At 38.9% G+C, this 17,500-nt stretch overlaps 1 protein-coding gene across 1 annotated transcript in view; it reads right to left on the bottom strand.

Moving 5' to 3' along the window:
- Window positions 1-2,542: 2,542 nt before the first annotated feature.
- LOC307146874 (neuropeptide FF receptor 1) overlaps window positions 2,543-17,500 on the bottom strand; it is a 15,624-nt gene continuing 666 nt past the window's right edge. The window contains exons 2-4 of the mRNA XM_079851200.1: window positions 11,590-11,916; window positions 9,825-9,924; window positions 2,543-3,696 (exon numbers count right to left, since the gene is read on the bottom strand). Of these exons, the coding sequence (XP_079707326.1) occupies window positions 2,922-3,696; window positions 9,825-9,924; window positions 11,590-11,896 (1,182 nt within the window). The 5' untranslated portion in view covers window positions 11,897-11,916 and the 3' untranslated portion in view covers window positions 2,543-2,921. The remainder of the gene's footprint in view (window positions 3,697-9,824; window positions 9,925-11,589; window positions 11,917-17,500) is intronic.

The raw sequence follows: 17,500 nt of genomic DNA, 5'->3' as shown, positions 1-17,500 counted from the left end.
CTATGATGGGATATTTTATCATAATATCTCAACGAACATGGAGTGAATTTTAAACCATTTCTCTACTTTGGTTTGACTGGATGTTTGTCATGTTTTCCAGGCGCTTCCCTACAGGAAGTGACATCATTTTGGAGGGAAATCAGCAGCACAAACATCAGTAAGTATTATCTGTGGATTAATATGTTCTCTCTGAAACATCCCACACTATTTGATCGAATTACATAAATCAGATTGATAATATATACCAAAAAGATGTTTTTTCAAAAATGTAATATTTCAAAAGATTGGCATCTTCAATGTAAGCTTGTCATTGTTTAGATAATCGAAATCTAATTAATAACGAGATTGATAAGAATAAGCTTTGTTATATCCTGCATGTTTCCCCTTATTTTCTTTACTTGAAAAATGTTTTTGTATTTTTTAAGTTATTTTTATTAGACAGTATTAGCATGACCTCTTTCAGTAAAGTAGTAATGTTCTGTTTAGATAGAGAGTGTGGTATAATAGATTTTTAAAAAGAATTAATATGATGGTGCACAAAGAACAAAAGTGACTGTGACAATATCAGTTTTCACACAAAACCACTGTGTATAGAATGAAGACCGGGGCTAGTTGTCACAAGGTGAATATTGCAATATTTATGAATTGCACAAAATGCGTGTTTTGGTTGTTTTCAAACATCTAGAATAATGTTTGTGAGATAAAAAGACAAGACGAGAGTCAACATTATCATGAGAATAGACTGAATTGTGTTCTCACCACAAGTGTTTCAGGTTGGGGCAAGTTGTCACGTGCATTTTAACTGTTGTAGTTTTGGTAAGTGGCTTGTTTACAATTTCTTTAGGCCAAAAACAATGGTTTGACATCTTTAGCTTCCCCATTTTTTGCGGTTTCATGAGTTTTATTATTGTTTTACTGTCCAAATTCAATTACAAAGCCTTTAATAGGCTGTTTAATGTCAGTTTCCCAATGTGACAACATGCCCCGCTATTGATTACATTTCTTTTGCAGGCAGTGATGTTGAAAATTTGAGCTTTTTGTTTGTGTCTATAAAGAAACTGACTTCACTCAAGCAAAGCGTGTGACAACTAGCCCCAGTCTCCCTGATATAATGTCTGTAACTGTTGATTAGTTCAGAAAGATCCATCAAAGATAATTAGTCCATTTGCCAGAGTTTAGCTTCAAACTGTCAGCTTTTTCCACAAAACGTTACTTAGAAAAAGACATTTCCACAGGTGAGTGAGTTTTTGCAATTAATTTTCCCTAATTACCTGTCAGCATTTTTCTGAATGAGCAAACGACACGTTACAGGGTGAATACAGAGCAAATAGTTTTACATACATCTGCATTTCAAACAACACCAGATCAGCACAGCATACATTAGCACAATCCTCACTAGCACATATCTGTGCTTGAATAATTTAATACATTCACAGTTTCTCTTGTACTTAATGAATGCATTTAATGTGTGATGGACATATCTGGAGCATGCACCGGCAAATTCATTGTTAACTCTCCAAACCCAAAGGAGATTTTCAGTGCAACAGAAGTGGATTGTGATTTATACTTTTAAAAAAAGCACCGTACACGTCAAAGCACGTCATGGCAGTAGCTCATATATGAACCATGCAAGTCAAGTGAACAGGATGAATATGATTTTTTGGGCAAACTATTCCTGCGATTATCAAATCATGCAGGCTGTAATTTAATCAAATAAATATATGCGCTGCAGGTTTTAAAGAGAAGCGCGTCACTTTTGTGTATTTACACGCGTGCAGCTCATGATGTGAAATTATGACAAGAATATATTACAAATATATAAAAAAGATCAAATTGTGACAAATTAAGTCATAATTAGGAAATTAAAAGTCAAATGTCAAATGTCAAAAATGTCAAATGAAATTGTAAAGATTAATAAATAAAAATAATGGCAAAAAAATTATGATTTTTAATTATTATTAATTATGAGATAAATAAAAAGTTAGAATTATGAGATTAAAAAATTCAATTAGAAAAAAAATTAATTACGGCAAAAAAGTCATAATTATAAGATAAGTTTCAAAATTATGACATACTAATTCATAATTATGAGATAAAAAGTTGGATTTGTCTTTTTTCTTTTGTTATAATTTTGATAGTCTTTTTTTGGGGGTCAAAATTATAGCATACTAAGTCGTAACTCTGAGATGAAGAGTTGAAATTATGACATCAAATGTCAAAAATGATAATCATATTATAATCATGACCAAATTATAATGAGAAGCATTAAGGGCTCGCTGTGGTTTTCCACAGAGTGTTTAACATTTGAAAATAAAGAACTTTAGACAGCCATTAATATTATATAAAATTATGTTTCATAAAATATTACAATAATAGTTCAATATTATTATTAATATTAATAGTATCATAATAATAGTAATTATTTTTATCATATTTTTCTTACTAGATGCAGTGAAATATCAATTGTAATATTTGTTATTTTGAATATTTTTATTAAGTATTAATAATAATAATAATTATTATAGTCATATTGTCACAGTTTGTTTTCATTAGTCACATGATTTCCCTTGTTCAGTTTTCCCGCCACTCCTTTGTTACCATGGTCACCATTATGAGTTCATTTGGTTCAGCTGTGTTTGATTAATCATCCTCATTTGTGTTTGCTTGTCTCTGTCCGATCACCGTTATGTTAAGTGTGTGTGTGTGTGTGTGTGTATCAACCTGTTTGCCTGTCTTCTAGATTGTAATTAAAACTTTACTGCCTTCCTGCACCCCACTGTGACACATATCGATTTTCTTTTTTAATCGCCCAACTTCTGCAGCCCTATAAACAAGCCTAGCAAAACTGGAGCTTTTTTATTTATTTTTTCATAAAAAATGTCAATGGCGTTTTGTGTTGCAGTGTTTGTGTGTGTTGTTTTTCAGTCCAGATCCTCGAGCACCAGCTCATCCTGCTGTTCTCCGGCGCAGAAATCTCTCCTGTCGTTTCCCTGAGCGCTAGCCGCGTCTCCGTCCGCAAACACGCGGTTGTGTTTCCAGGTGCCGTTGCGTCTCGGCTCCTTTACAACACACACACCCAACCGGAACGCCGCCTGGAACCCGCGCCGGAAGTTCTCGTTGAAGTATCCGTACACCACGGGGTTCACGCTGCTGTTGAAGAACGCTAGCCAGTGCGCGAACGGGAAGATGTACACGGCCACCAGGTCTAGCTGCGCGGATGATAGATTCCCGTAATCCGTTAGCATCATGAGGATCCAGAGCGGGAGCCAGGACACGGTGAACAGCAGCGCCACCATTATCAACATGTTCACCACTCGAAGCTTCCGGCGGAAAACCCTGCGGCTCTCGTCCTCCGCGCGTGCGTCGCGGATGGAGGCGGGAGACTTGACTAGCTTGACGGCGATGCGCGTGTACATGATGACGATGAGCGTGACCGGAGCCAGGTAGATGTGTGAGAACAGGACCGTGGTGTAGATCTTCCTCATGCTACGCTCGGGCCAGGCCTCCCAGCAGGTGAACAGCGGGTACGTGATGTTGTCCCGGTCCACCATGAAGTGCAGGACGTCCTGGGAGACGGTTAGCGTGACGGCGGAGGGACACATGATGGCGATGGCTAACGCCCAGATGAAGGCGATGCTAATGATGGCCTGGCGCTGCGTTAGCTTACGCTGGAACGGATACACGATGCAACGGAACCTAGGAGGAAGAAGAGGAGGTTATCGGAGCGGTTAACCTTTTTAAGTTTGGTTAACCACTTCATTAATCCCACAAGGGCCAATTAAATTAGGGCAGTGGCATCACATCACAAGCTAAAAACAAACGTACATCTACATATTACAACATTCCAATACACCATGCTTTATAGTAAAAAAGGAGGAAGAGAGAAGAAAACAAACCCTCAAGAATCCTCAATAAGAAAATTTGTATTACAAATACGCATGGCTTCTGGTACAAAAGTGAACTTGTATCGATTTGTTAGACACCTGCTATTTCTTAAAGGGGTCCTGTAATGCCCTTTTCACAAGATGTAAAGTAAGTCTCTGATGTCCCCAGAGTGTGTGTGTGAAGTTTTAGCTCTAAATACCCCACAGATATTTGTATATCGCATGGTAAAAGTGTCACTTTTTGAGGGTGAGCAAAAACGCACCGTTTTGTGTCTGTCCCTTTAAATGCAAATGAGCTGCTGCTCCCGGTACAGGGGGCGGAGCTACAACAGCTTGTGTCATTTTACCTCACTCAGACATGCACTGAAAATGTAAAAAATGTTTACCCTTTTATGTTCACACCGGAGTCAGACAATGATGGAGAGACTCGAGAAGAAGAGACAACATGTAGAAGCAACAGGACATTTCTGAATGGTTAGTTGATGAATTTATGAAGCTTATGTGTAGTTATCTTCTAGTCATTGATTAGCATATTCTGTCTTGATAGTCTATAAATTGTGTTCCGGGGGCGGGGTTTATGTAAATTCTAGGGTTGGTGATGTCACTAACCCGGGAGGAAGCTCGTGTAGTCTCTACCAGCCGTTTGTTGCAGTCCTTAAAAAGTGATTTCTGTAAAAGCAAATATCTCCCTTTGCTTTGAACTTTGAGCGTTGTAACTTTGCAGATGTTGTTTATGCTCAAACAGCAACATTACACACTAACTAAAGTTAGAAAAGTCAAATCATTATCAACCACCCCTTTTAAACTTCTGGCCGAGCGCAGTGGCTCAGAATTCATATGCAGGGTGTGTGTATCATCACTCATAACACTCATAGCTTTCCTTAAAGCTTGCTGCTCAAAACTCAAACGCTCTCAATAAAGGTATTATAAACTGAATACAGTATAGGCTTTTTAACACTAAAGAAGTTCAATTTCCTCAGAACAAACATTCTTTGATGTGCTTTCTTAGAGGGATAGTTCACTTTGAAATTAAATTTTGGTATGTTTTAGCTTACCTCAAGGGCATCCAAGATGTAGGTGTCTGTTTTTCCGCAGTAGTTTCAATTTTGATATTTTTAGGTCAAACCGTTCTTGTCTGTCAGTCATATAATGCAGGTCTATGGACACTATCTGAAAGAGCATGCACAGAGTCCAAATTAAAACAATTCCCCATCGTAAGTACACATTGATGGCCTAAGACACGAAACGAGCGGTTTGTGTGAGAAAACGAACAGTATTTATATAGTTTTTACCTCTTGTACACAGCCACATCCAAGTGATCTGAGGGCGCGCGCGCTTCCGGCGCTTTCTTCTTCTTGTTTTTTTTTACGGCGGATCGCAAACAAATATGTGCATTACCGCCACCTATCTCAGAAATGGACCATTGACACTTTCCTATACTTCTTTAACCTATCAACCGACATAAATTCCCCTTATTTACCCGCAGAGAGGCTTCATAGATTTTCATCCGGCGCTGCGGAAAAATGACCATTTCCCCCCCATGACAGGAAAAAAAAGACTCATTTAATTCCGGTGCTTTCGCAGCGCGCACACGTCACACACCAGGAAGCGCGCGCGCCCTCAGATCACACAAACCGCTCGTTTCGTGTCTTAGGCCATCAATGTGTACTTACGATGGGGAATTGTTAAATTTGGACTTCTCTGTGCATGCTCTTTGAGACAGTGACCACAGACCTGCATTATATGACTGACAGACAAGAACAGTTTGACCTAAAAATATCAAAATTGAAACTACTGCGGAAACAAAGACACCTACATCTTGGATGCCCTTGAGGTAAGCTAAAACATACCAAAATTTAATTTCAAAGTGAACTATCCCTTTAAGAATAACCTCTGTATTTTGCTAAAACTTTAGGGTTGTGTCAAAAATGGTTCCTAAATACTTAAACTCCTCTACTCTGTCGACCTCTTTATCCTGAATAAACACTGCTTGTACCATTGGAGCATTTTCCCAACACACAAGAGAAAATAATCATGCTTTGGTGAATCAAATCAGCCAAAGTAAAGTCGAAGTTATGATATAAAAAATGTACATTTTGACATTACAAGTAAAAAAAAAAAAAAAAAGTCATGTACAAAAAATTATTTAAAAAAAACAAAAACGTATGAGATTAATCCAAATTATGACAAAAAAAATCCAAATTATGAGATTAAAAATGTACATTTTGAGATTAATTAAATTGTGACAAGTCAAAAAATATAACAGTCAAAATTATAATATATTAAGTCCTAATTAGGTGATTAATTATGAGAAAATTATGAGATTAAAAAGTCTAAATTTAAACAAAATTTAAATTGACAGAAAAGCAAAAATTTTGAAATAAAAAAAAATCCAAATTATGGCATAAAAAATCAAATGTCATAATTTAAGTCAAAATTTTGACATACTAATTCATAATAATGAGATAAAAAGTCAAAACATTTTAATTTATGTACATGTATCATTGTTTTATAATGTTTAATTATGATTTGCCAAAGCATGATTTTTTTTATTACATGGCGGAAAGCATCCACTTAGACAGGAAGAGACCGTCTGACATGTATAAAGTGACCAATCACAGGCGGGTTAATCTGAAATACATGACATCACAGTAACAAACCAGTACTGAGAAAATAGCATGTAGATTTTGTGATAATAGTAAAAGTACTGATTATTTCACAGACCGAAAACAAAGTGCAATTTTATTCAAAATCTATATTCTTCCATCACATATCTAAGCACCTCAAACTAAAGATTTGAGGACCAATTTGTTTTGTCTTTGCTTTTATTTAGATGCTGAAATAGATGATAAAACAATAATAGACCTGATTTTAGAATCTTAAATAATATAATCTGTTTTTATTATTTTACAGACAAAAAGCAAAGTGAGCTGATAGACTGATTATCAAACTCGAGCTCACACACACTGACTCATGGATGTTGAGGAAAGCCAGCGGGTCAGAATGAACCTGGCAATTTCTGCTTCTGTGCACAATATGTGCGAGACAGTCGGCAAACAGACTGAGCGCTCGCCCCCTGAGAACGAGTCTGCAAATTACTGCTTTGTTCAAAACAAAACACTGTAACACAAAAAAATGTGAAAAATCTGTGAAATGCTTGATGTTTGTAAAGCTGTGTGTGTGTGTGTCAGGTCTATTTTACAGACGCTCTTGTCATCATTTTATAAGATGATGCTTTTAAGAACTTTTTTCACTTCCTTTCTTCTGTTCAACACAATGGAAATGTCCATCTGTTGTTCCTCTCCAAACAATGCCATTACATTGTGAACACGTCGGTCAATCAATGTCTAAACACAAGTTTTATATTGCCGTAGTTGATTTTGCAAGTCTTCTGAAGTCACATGATAGCTGAATGCTTTTGCGTTTCACAGAAGAAAGAGAGTCAAGGATTTTTGTTTTAAGATGGAAAATGCTTTGGAGTCAGTATTTCTACTTCAAAAATGTCACATTTACTTATTGTTTGAAGGTCAGTAAAGAACGGCAGAAGGATTAATTGGCTTAATCTTTAAAGAGGCTATATTACGGCCTTGATAAAGTCTTGATGATGTTTTCAGGCTCTACTAGAACAGGTTTTCCAGCTTGAATGTTGATTATTCTCCTCATATTCTCCATTGTTGCGGCTCCTCTCTTCCCAGTCTGTCAGTAACGCTCTGTTTACTTCCTGTCTCTATGAAGCCCCTCCTCCTGAAAAGCTCACTGTGCTCTGATTGGTCGACTGGAGCTGTGTGTTGTGATTGGTCAAGCGTGTTTGGGAAATGTCCCGTCCATTACCATAACCACCAGTTTAAAGGGATAAAGAGACTCACCCTCAAGTTGTTTCAAACCTGTAAGAATTTATTTTTTCTGCTGAACACAAAAGAAGATATTTTGAAAAATGTCTGTAACCAGTTGATGACTTCAATAGTATTTTTTTTTCCTACTATGGAAGTCAATGGGGTCCATCAACTGTTTGGTTACAGACATTTTTCAAAATATCTTCTTTTGTGTTCAGCAGAAAAAAGAAATTATTACAGGTTTGAAACACAACTTGAGGGCGAGTAAATGATGACAGAATTTTCATTTTTGGGTGATCTATCCCTTTAACACACTACTAACTACAGACCGGACTCGATTCTGCCTTTTCTGTCAAAAATACTAGTATCCTCAACAACTACACTCCAAAGAAATGGAATCTGCGAGGATTTCCAGTCCGGATTTAGACCGTATCATAGTACTAAGACTGCTCTCATTAGAGTTACAAATGATTTGCTCTTATCATCTGATCGTGGTTTTATCTCTTTATTAGTGTTAATGGACTTTAATGCTGAATTTGATACCATCGACCACAACATTCTTTTGAATAGACTCTAAAATCATGTTGGCATTAGTGTAATTGCATTGGCATGGTTCAAATGGTTATCAAATGGTTATCTGACCATCAATTTATAGCAGCAAATGAAGAAGTGTCATATCAATCACAAGTTCAGTATGGAGTGCCCCAAGGCTCAGTACTAGGACCGTTGCTGTTCACCCTGTGCATGCTACCTGACGTTAGTTTTCACTGTTACGCTGAATGATACTCAGCTCTACATTTATTCATGCCCCTACGAAACATAACAATTCACAAAATTAACGGAATGCATAGTTGATATAAAAAAATTTGATTAGTAATTTCCTAACACTAAATTCTGAGAAAAGAGAGATCTAATTATTGGACCCAAAACCACATAATAACCCAGAATACAGTCTAACACTTGAAGAGGGAACATATCACACCTGTGTTAGCATCCCTTCATTGGTTACCTGTTCAATTCAGAGTTGATTTTAAGGTTTTAGTATTTGTATTTAAAGCACTTCATGGTTTTGCCCCCACTTATATTTCAGATCTCCTCCATTTCTACTCTCCTGAGAGAATGCTCAGATCCTCCACCCAGCTATTATTGATTATCCAAGGGTGACCGGGCTTTCTCAGTTCTTGGTCCAAAGCTCTGGAATTCCTTACCTTTTTCCATTAGATCATCCCCTACGCTATCCATATTTAAATCATCTCTTAAAACATTATTTTTCCTCAGGCTTATGCGTAATCTGATTACACTTTTATTTTTAATTGTTTTGTTTGCTTGATGATGTTTTGTATTGCATCTATTATTTTCTGCTTTTCTTCTGATATATTTATTAGTATTTAAATTTTATTGTATGATGATATTTTGTTATGTCTGTTGTGCATCACTTTGGTCAGCATTCATGTTGTTTTAAGGTGCTATATAAATAAATTTGACCTTAACCTCTTCATCGTTAGTTAGGAACGCGCGTGTGTGTGTGCTCTTTGATACCAATCTTTCATTTGAAAGTCACGTTTCTAGCATCTGTAAAACCACATTCTTCCCTCTTAAAAGTATATCTAAATTACAACATATCTCAATGTCTAATGCAGAACAGTTAGTTCATGTGTTCATATGTTCATTATTGTAATGGTCTACTGGGTGGTTGCCCTGCACACTTAATAAACAAACCCCAGCTGGTCCAAAACGCAGCAGCTCGAGTTCTTACCAGAACCAGGAAGTATGACCACATTAGCCCGGTTCTGTCAACACTGCACTGGCTCCCTATTAAACATTGCATGCATTTTAAAATCTTGCTAATTACGTAAAAAGCACTAAATGGTTTAGCTCCCCAGTACTTGCGCGAGCTCTTAAAGCATTATAGTCCTTCACGTCTATTGCGATTTCAAAATTCTGGCCAGTTGATAATACCTAGAATATCAAATGTACTGGTTTTGCATGTAGAGTAGTAGTAGGTGAGCAGGTAAGCTTGCGTCATTATGGCTCAGAAGGTCACAAATATTGAGTTTCATCCTGAAGAGGGTGTTTGTGAAGTGCAGACAGGGTGAGAGTTATTAACCTTTCCACTGCGATCGCCACCAGCGTGAAGACAGACGCCGAGACTGAAGCTCCCTGGACGAGTCCACTCATTTTACAGATCACTACATCAAACGGCCAACCTGTGCCAGAGATAATGACAGGCAGAGAGAGAAGAGCACTTTATGTACAGCTCAAAGAAAACCCATTTCTACACCTCAAAACAACCTGTTTGTGAGATGAATTCCTAAAATTTTATTTGAAGCAGAGGAAAATGACAAGTGTGCTGTATATTTACTTATATATACACGCTGTATACTACTATATTTTTCTACTTCCCATGATGAAACTGTATTTAAAATGCAACAAGCTTTCCTGTAGAGAGTTGGTGCTTGCAACGCCATGGTCATGGGTTCGATTCCCAGGGAAAGCAAGAACTGATAAGAATGTAAATGTGTACCTTGAAATGCAATGCAAGTCACTTTGGATAAAAGTGTCTGTCAAATGCATAAATGTAATGCAACAAATCAACAAAATCAGCTGGCATAGGGTTGCTTTACACAACACATGGTCTGTATGCAAATGATGAACAACAAAGGATTTAACTTGAGTCAACAGTATGTAATTATGACAGCATGCACACAAACACTGGACACATGTAGATCTTGTTTTAACATGCTGAGCGTCTGAAGTGACTCAGTTCCTGCTACAGTAAGAGCATAAAGACCCTGTGCAGTTAACGGCTTTAAAAGCCCTACATTACATTTACTTCGGTTTTTCTCTCCTGCATTTTCCAAACCTTGACAGTATGAGTGCATGAAAGCATTATGCAACTGTCAGCAGAATCCCGCACAGGTACGAGCTGCTGAAACCTGCCGGACTAACAGCTCTTCCCTCGCACTTTGTGATAAATTACTGATATTTACTGCAAAGACTCCAGATAAGTGATGAGGAAAAAAGGTTCACTCTGAAATGCATTTCTACTTCAGGACGCAGATGCATCAGTGTAAACTACCAGTCATGAAGGTTTGTGTGTTTGAATCAAAGGAATCATTCAATACCTGGAGCCCAAACACTGTAGGATGACATACACTCTCTCTCTCACTCACACACACATGCACACACACACACAAACAAATTTAACACTTTGTGCTAGATGTTTAATCACTATCAGAACTAGCAGATACTTACATAAAATGCATATAAATAATATCTGCCAATAATATGTCTTAGTAAGATGATGCTCAGTTTTATGATCAAAGCTCTGCAGTTTTAAAACATATAATGCAATACAATGATGATTGATAGATCATCTAATAAACCTTCCTCAAAATCCTGATGATCATATTTGATACTCATGATTTTTTCTATAAAAAGATGTTTGGATAATCAAGTTAAAAGCTATAATAATCAAAGCTATGTTGCTTCAGTCCAGTAAGTGTTCGTCTTGAAATATGACTAATAATATCAAAGTTATTCTTACGTTTACCTTGTAATAATCAGAGCGGATTTGACAGCAGAAAGACACATTAAGCATGAGCTGAAAGACGACGTTTGTACAATTAAACTAAAGATAAAACAGTAAACTATCAGTCAGAGACAGAAGAACTGGAGGAGACTGTGTGTGACAGGAAAGTTTTGATCATTTAGAGTTGATAAATTTGATAGCATGAAAAAGCATGAAATGGACTCTTGTACTATAGAGTGATGAGTCACATGACAGCTACGGCTCAGGTGATTGGCTGAGAGCTCATGAAGGTGGCAGCATGAAGTTAGCATGTGAAGACTAACAGAAAACCTTCATGTACCTGTGATCAGGTTGTCCACCAGTGTGATGGGAAGGCATAAGATGCCCACTAACAGGTCGCTGATGGCCAGGTTGAGTATGAAGATGTTGGTGACGGTTCGCATCTGCCGGTTTTTCAGCACGATGAAACACACCAGGAGGTTTCCCAGCATGCACAGCGAGAAGATGAGCACGTAGGCCAGGATGAAGATGGTGGCCACCGCGAGTGAATGCTGGTAATACGGTAAGAGCGTGATGTTTCTGCTGTCGTTGAAGAGCGCGGTGTGGTTAATGCTGATGTTCTCGGTGTAAAGCACGTTGAAATCCATTGCTGAGAGAGTTTCCAAATCTAAGGCAGAAAACAGAGATCAGTGTGACGCTTGTTTTTTGGCTTGTACAAACATCTAAACATACTAAAATCAAGATGCATTTACTTGAGTTGCAAAATGACAGATGTTTACTGAAGTTTAGCCAAAAACATTCAGCCAAAGGGGTCAGAAGAATGAACCTTTCCCTTTAAATTAAGATTATTTTTCTGATCCCATTGGCTCATTTGTTCTCGTTTTAGAAAATAATTTTCTTTGCACTTTTTGTCATGTTCTCATTTGTAATTGTGGCATTAAATAATGCATTAAACAGAGCCATTAGTGTGCTTTACTCATGTTAGTCACTTGATCTGCAGTATCTAAATGTAGCTGCAAGATGTGGTCAGAGAGCCAGAAACTGAAGGCAAATTGTTTAAATTGTTTTTAATGTGATGCACTTTGAACTTTATGCCAAGTTTCAGAGGTTATGAGCATGTGACATTCATTTTAACTCATCAAACTCTGATGGTGCCTCAAAGCCAGTGATTGCAGGGTCACATGATGCATTTCATTTTAATATGCCAATGCATAACCCAGTTTCAAGATTAACTTTGGTAACAGAACAGTCCATGAAAGCTGATTCCACTGAATTCAACATAACGGACAGGCAATACCTTGGAAAGACGGAGAGTGTTCTATTGCTAATGACAAGCACAATCTTAAAGTCCCCCTGTGGTTAAAATCCAGCTTTTAATGTAGTTTATGTGTATATGTGGTGTTTTTAATACGCTTTAAGACAAAGCATGTGTAAGTTCATAAGTCGACAGCATTGCTGAGTATTTCCTCCTTAAAACTGCAGTGAAACAAAGACAGTCTCAAAAACACGCTTTGAAATCGCTGGTGTTTCTGACGTCACAAACTACCTTGTAACCAATCAGATCAACGTGTGATCGTCAACCAGTGGATCTCTGAGCTGAGTGAGTGAGTGGAGGCGGGGCTCATTTGCATATTCATAGAACCGCCTATACTTAATGAGGCAAGGGTGTCGAGTTACATTCAAGATATTTTAAGACATGAAGACGTTTTGTTCAAGGAAAAAACACCTAAATATGTAATTTTGGTGATCAAAGATGAGTTTTAATGGATAAAATGATTGACTACAGGGGGACTATAAAAAAAGCAGAGTCGAGGATTTCTGAAGTTATAAGCAAATTTGCATGATATATTAGCATGCTACACTAGATAAGGTTACACTTAACAAGTTTTACTTTTTATTACATGAAACAAGTTTTATTCTGTATAACCTAATGACTATAAAGAAGCTCATATACTGTATTTTTTTTATAACATTATATATAATATAGGCTTTTCAAGTCATTGCACTAAGCACAAACAAATAAATAAATAAACTTTCATTGTAAGTCATGAAGTCAATCTGAGAGGGCAAAAGGATTAATGTTAATATCAGTTCCTTTCCGAGTACCTCAGTCGCTCAAAAGATAAAAAAAAAAAAAAGTCTCTGTGTTTGTGAATGGGTGTTCGGTTAACATTCGAGAGAAACTGAGGAGATTGTTAATAGGGATGAAAATGAGTCAAGTGAAAACCTTTTGCTGAAAATCGCAAATTCAAAATAGGTCATTTGTGTGATTGAGTTTTTAAAAAAAAGTCTTGCTACTTCATAATTCAGTATAAAACAGTGCTGAACTTTGCCCAAAAAAAATAAAAAAAATATTGGAACATAATAAAAAGATATATATATATATTTAAATGTTATAATAGTAATTTTCTATAAATTATCTCCATGAATGAAAATGAAAAAAAAATACAAAAAAACATGGAGATCTTTAAAGTGAATTTTACAAATAATGGTCCCATTTTATATAGAAATAAGGGGTGTTATGTCCATTGGTGGTATTTTTAAACTCCATTGTTGACTCTTACTTGCACGCACCGCAACAGGCTTTTAAAAACGGTGGTTGAAATAAAATGCTGCGTAAACTCAACCAATCAAAATGCAGCATGAACTCGACCAATCAGCATGTCCAGCGCCCAAGTCCCTCCCCTGATGATTCGTGAACTTAGTACCACGCCGGCATGGACTTTCGGAGTGGGAAATATTTACCCAGAACTTGATTTAGACTCTGGTTCCTGGCGTGGTAATGGTAAAAGACCGTAAAAATGCTACAGTGAAAACTGTTAATTGGCTAACAGAAAGTTTCTGTACTATATACGGTGAATAACTTTGATAGATCGAACCGTAAATTGACATTCCCACAATTGCCGGCATGACATTTCACATTTGATGTATTTTTGTTGAAATTACTAGGTTTCTTCACCCCTTATGAGTTTCCATCCCGAGGCTTTTGGCCTCATCTTGTGCTATTGCAGACGAGCTTGTTATGTGCAGTGTTTTGGCGTATAATGGCGTTTGATCTTCAGCATTTTCTGCCAGGGTTTGTAGATGTATCTGAGATAAACCGCTCTAGACTTCAACTCGCATGTCAGCATCTCCAGCATGAATGAGATCTACTTCCCATAGTGAGCACACGGTGTTCCCTAAATGAGTTTGAGTGCTCTGTGTGTCGTCTATTTAGTGTTGATCAGAGAGCGATCCGTTTCAGCCTCGACTGCAGAGACTCATCGCATGCTTAGCTTACGTGGGCCGAACTTTTTGTTTTTGTACGGAGGGAACGGATATGATTTGGAAATAATAAATCACTGTCATGTGTGCCGTTAATTTGGCTTCTGTGTCAACGAGCAATATTGCACTCCTACTCTATTAATTACTCTTTGTCATGGGAACCATTAGTGTCTCACCCATTGCTTCTTGTCTCGTCTCTGCATCTGCTAATCCTGCTAGTTAAATGTCCTCTTTAAGGGGCTGTGGTTTCTGAGAAACGCTGTCGGTATTTGAAATCACCGAAACAAACACAAAACTGCCCTCAATAATATTCCAGTCATGTGATTAAACTGATCAGCTCAAACTGTACACAATATTTGAAATCACCGAAACAAACACAAAAGGACACACCCTTTTCCTGATAGCTCCGCCCCCAAATTCACGAAGACATGTGACTCAGGCTCCTCCCCCCTCATGAGTGGATATGCCCCTGACTGCTGATTGGCTACATGCGACTCAGGCTCTTCCTCCCTCATGAGTGGACACGCCCCTTACTGCTGATTGGCTACATGCGACTCAGGCTCCTCCACCCTCATGAGTGGACACGCCCCTTACTGCTGATTGGCTACATGCGACTCAGGCTCCTCCCCCCTCATGAGTGGACACGCCCCTTACTGGAGATTGGCTACATGCGACTCAGGCTCCTCCCCTCTCATGAGTGGACACGCCCCTTACTGCTGATTGGCTACATGCGACTCAGGCTCCTCCCCCGTCATGAGTGGACACACCCCTTACTGCTGATTGGCTACATGCGACTCAGGCTCCTCCACCCTCATGAGTGGACACGCCCCTTACTGGAGATTGGCTACATGCGACTCAGGCTCCTCCCCCGTCATGAGTGGACACGCCCCTTACTGCTGATTGGCTACATGTGACTCAGGCTCCTCCCCCCTCATGAGTGGACACACCCCTTACTGGAGATTGGTAACATGCGACTCAGGCTCCTCCCCTCTCATGAGTGGACACGCCCCTGACTGCTGATTGGCTACATGCGACTCAGGCTCCTCCACCCTCATGAGTGGACACGCCCCTTACTGGAGATTGGCTACATGCGACTCAGGCTCCTCCCCCCTCATGAGTGGACATGCCCCTTACTGCTGATTGGCTACATGCGACTCAGGCTCCTCCCCTCTCATGAGTGGACACGCCCCTTACTGCTGATTGGCTACATGCGACTCAGGCTCCTCCCCCCTCATGAGTGGACACGCCCCTTACTGGAGATTGGCTACATGTGACTCAGGCTCCTCCCCTCTCATGAGTGGACATGCCCCTTACTGCTGATTGGCTACATGCGACTCAGGCTCCTCCCCTCTCATGAGTGGACACGCCCCTTACTGCTGATTGGCTACATGCGACTCAGGCTCCTCCCCCCTCATGAGTGGACACGCCCCTTACTGCTGATTGGCTACATGCGACTCAGGCTCCTCCACCCTCATGAGTGGACACGCCCCTTACTGGAGATTGGCTACATGCGACTCAGGCTCCTCCCCCGTCATGAGTGGACACGCCCCTTACTGCTGATTGGCTACATGTGACTCAGGCTCCTCCCCCCTCATGAGTGGACACACCCCTTACTGGAGATTGGCAACATGCGACTCAGGCTCCTCCCCTCTCATGAGTGGACACGCCCCTTACTGCTGATTGGCTACATGCGACTCAGGCTCCTCCCCCCTCATGAGTGGACACGCCCCTTACTGCTGATTGGCTACATGCGACTCAGGCTCCTCCCCCCTCATGAGTGGACACGCCCCTTACTGCTGATTGGCTACATGCGACTCAGGCTCCTCCCCCCCTCATGAGTGGACACGTCCCTTACTGCTGATTGGCTACAAGTGTTTTTGGTTGCTCGGTCTGATCCATTTCTCAGAAATCACAAACTGCACCTTTTATGATAGTGATCCTCTGTTAATTTCATCAGATTATCACAGATGATGCAGGTTAGACGAAAACAAACCTTATTCAAACCTAATCAACTAATACAGCTTTTTGATGTCGCCTGTCAGAACACCTGACGCTTCAGAGATAAAGGAGGGAATCTGCCTCTCTCTGTTCTCTCCAAAACGGCCCTCAACAATATTCCAGTCATGTTAAACTGACCTTTTATGATCATAACTTGTAGCTCTTTCATTGATGTTGGCTTTACTCAGTTTGACATGATCTTCAGGGTGAATATGAGCTTTGCTGCAGTTGTTCTGTGTTCTTCAGACACTATCCTTCTGCCGTTCTACGGTCCCTATCACATATTTTTCTTCGCTGATGAAGTCTTGCCATGCTTTGTGTTCACCGTCATAATCATAAAAGAGGGTTGTTGTTAAAACACACAACAATTGAGCGGTTAAGCTTACAGATGCTCTTATGATTGGCTCTTTTCACACTCAGCTTGAACTAAACACTGCAGAAAACCACTGATACAAACTACAGATCAATATGAACAACAAAAAGATAATCACAATGTTAAGTCATAAAATTGCCTTTTCACTGCAATACAGCTGCACTCTGATCATTTGAAGTTTTGTCAGGTATCATATTGTCCTCTGGTGTTATTTTATCAACATAATTCATCATATTTTATATTTCTTTTAATTCTTTGTCTCAATTAAATTAAACCGCAGTATATGTCATGCTGCCTACTGTATGTATTCTTCATTCGGGTGGATGACATGACATTTCAGGCTGTGTTCATGATGTGACTTAACTTAAAACATAAAAAAAAAGATTAAATAAATGTGATTTTTATGAGCTCATAATAATTGAGGTCTTTGCACTTAATTTTATAACTATATGCAATAAAGCGAAAACATGATGATCAGTGATGCATCTAAATTATGCACTTTTACTTATATATTTGAAATAAGTTTTGACTGGAGAGCATTGAATGGTTGCCATAATAATTATATACTATGGTATGACTGTGGTAGTTTCATGTTATTTGTTTGATAGTACCTTAA

The sequence above is a fragment of the Squalius cephalus genome (genome assembly GCF_949319135.1).
Source record: "Squalius cephalus genome assembly, chromosome: 19".
Taxonomy (NCBI): Eukaryota; Metazoa; Chordata; class Actinopteri; order Cypriniformes; family Leuciscidae; genus Squalius; species Squalius cephalus.
The sequence above is the reverse complement of the archived record's forward strand: the minus strand, read 5'-3'. Positions and strand labels throughout refer to the sequence as shown.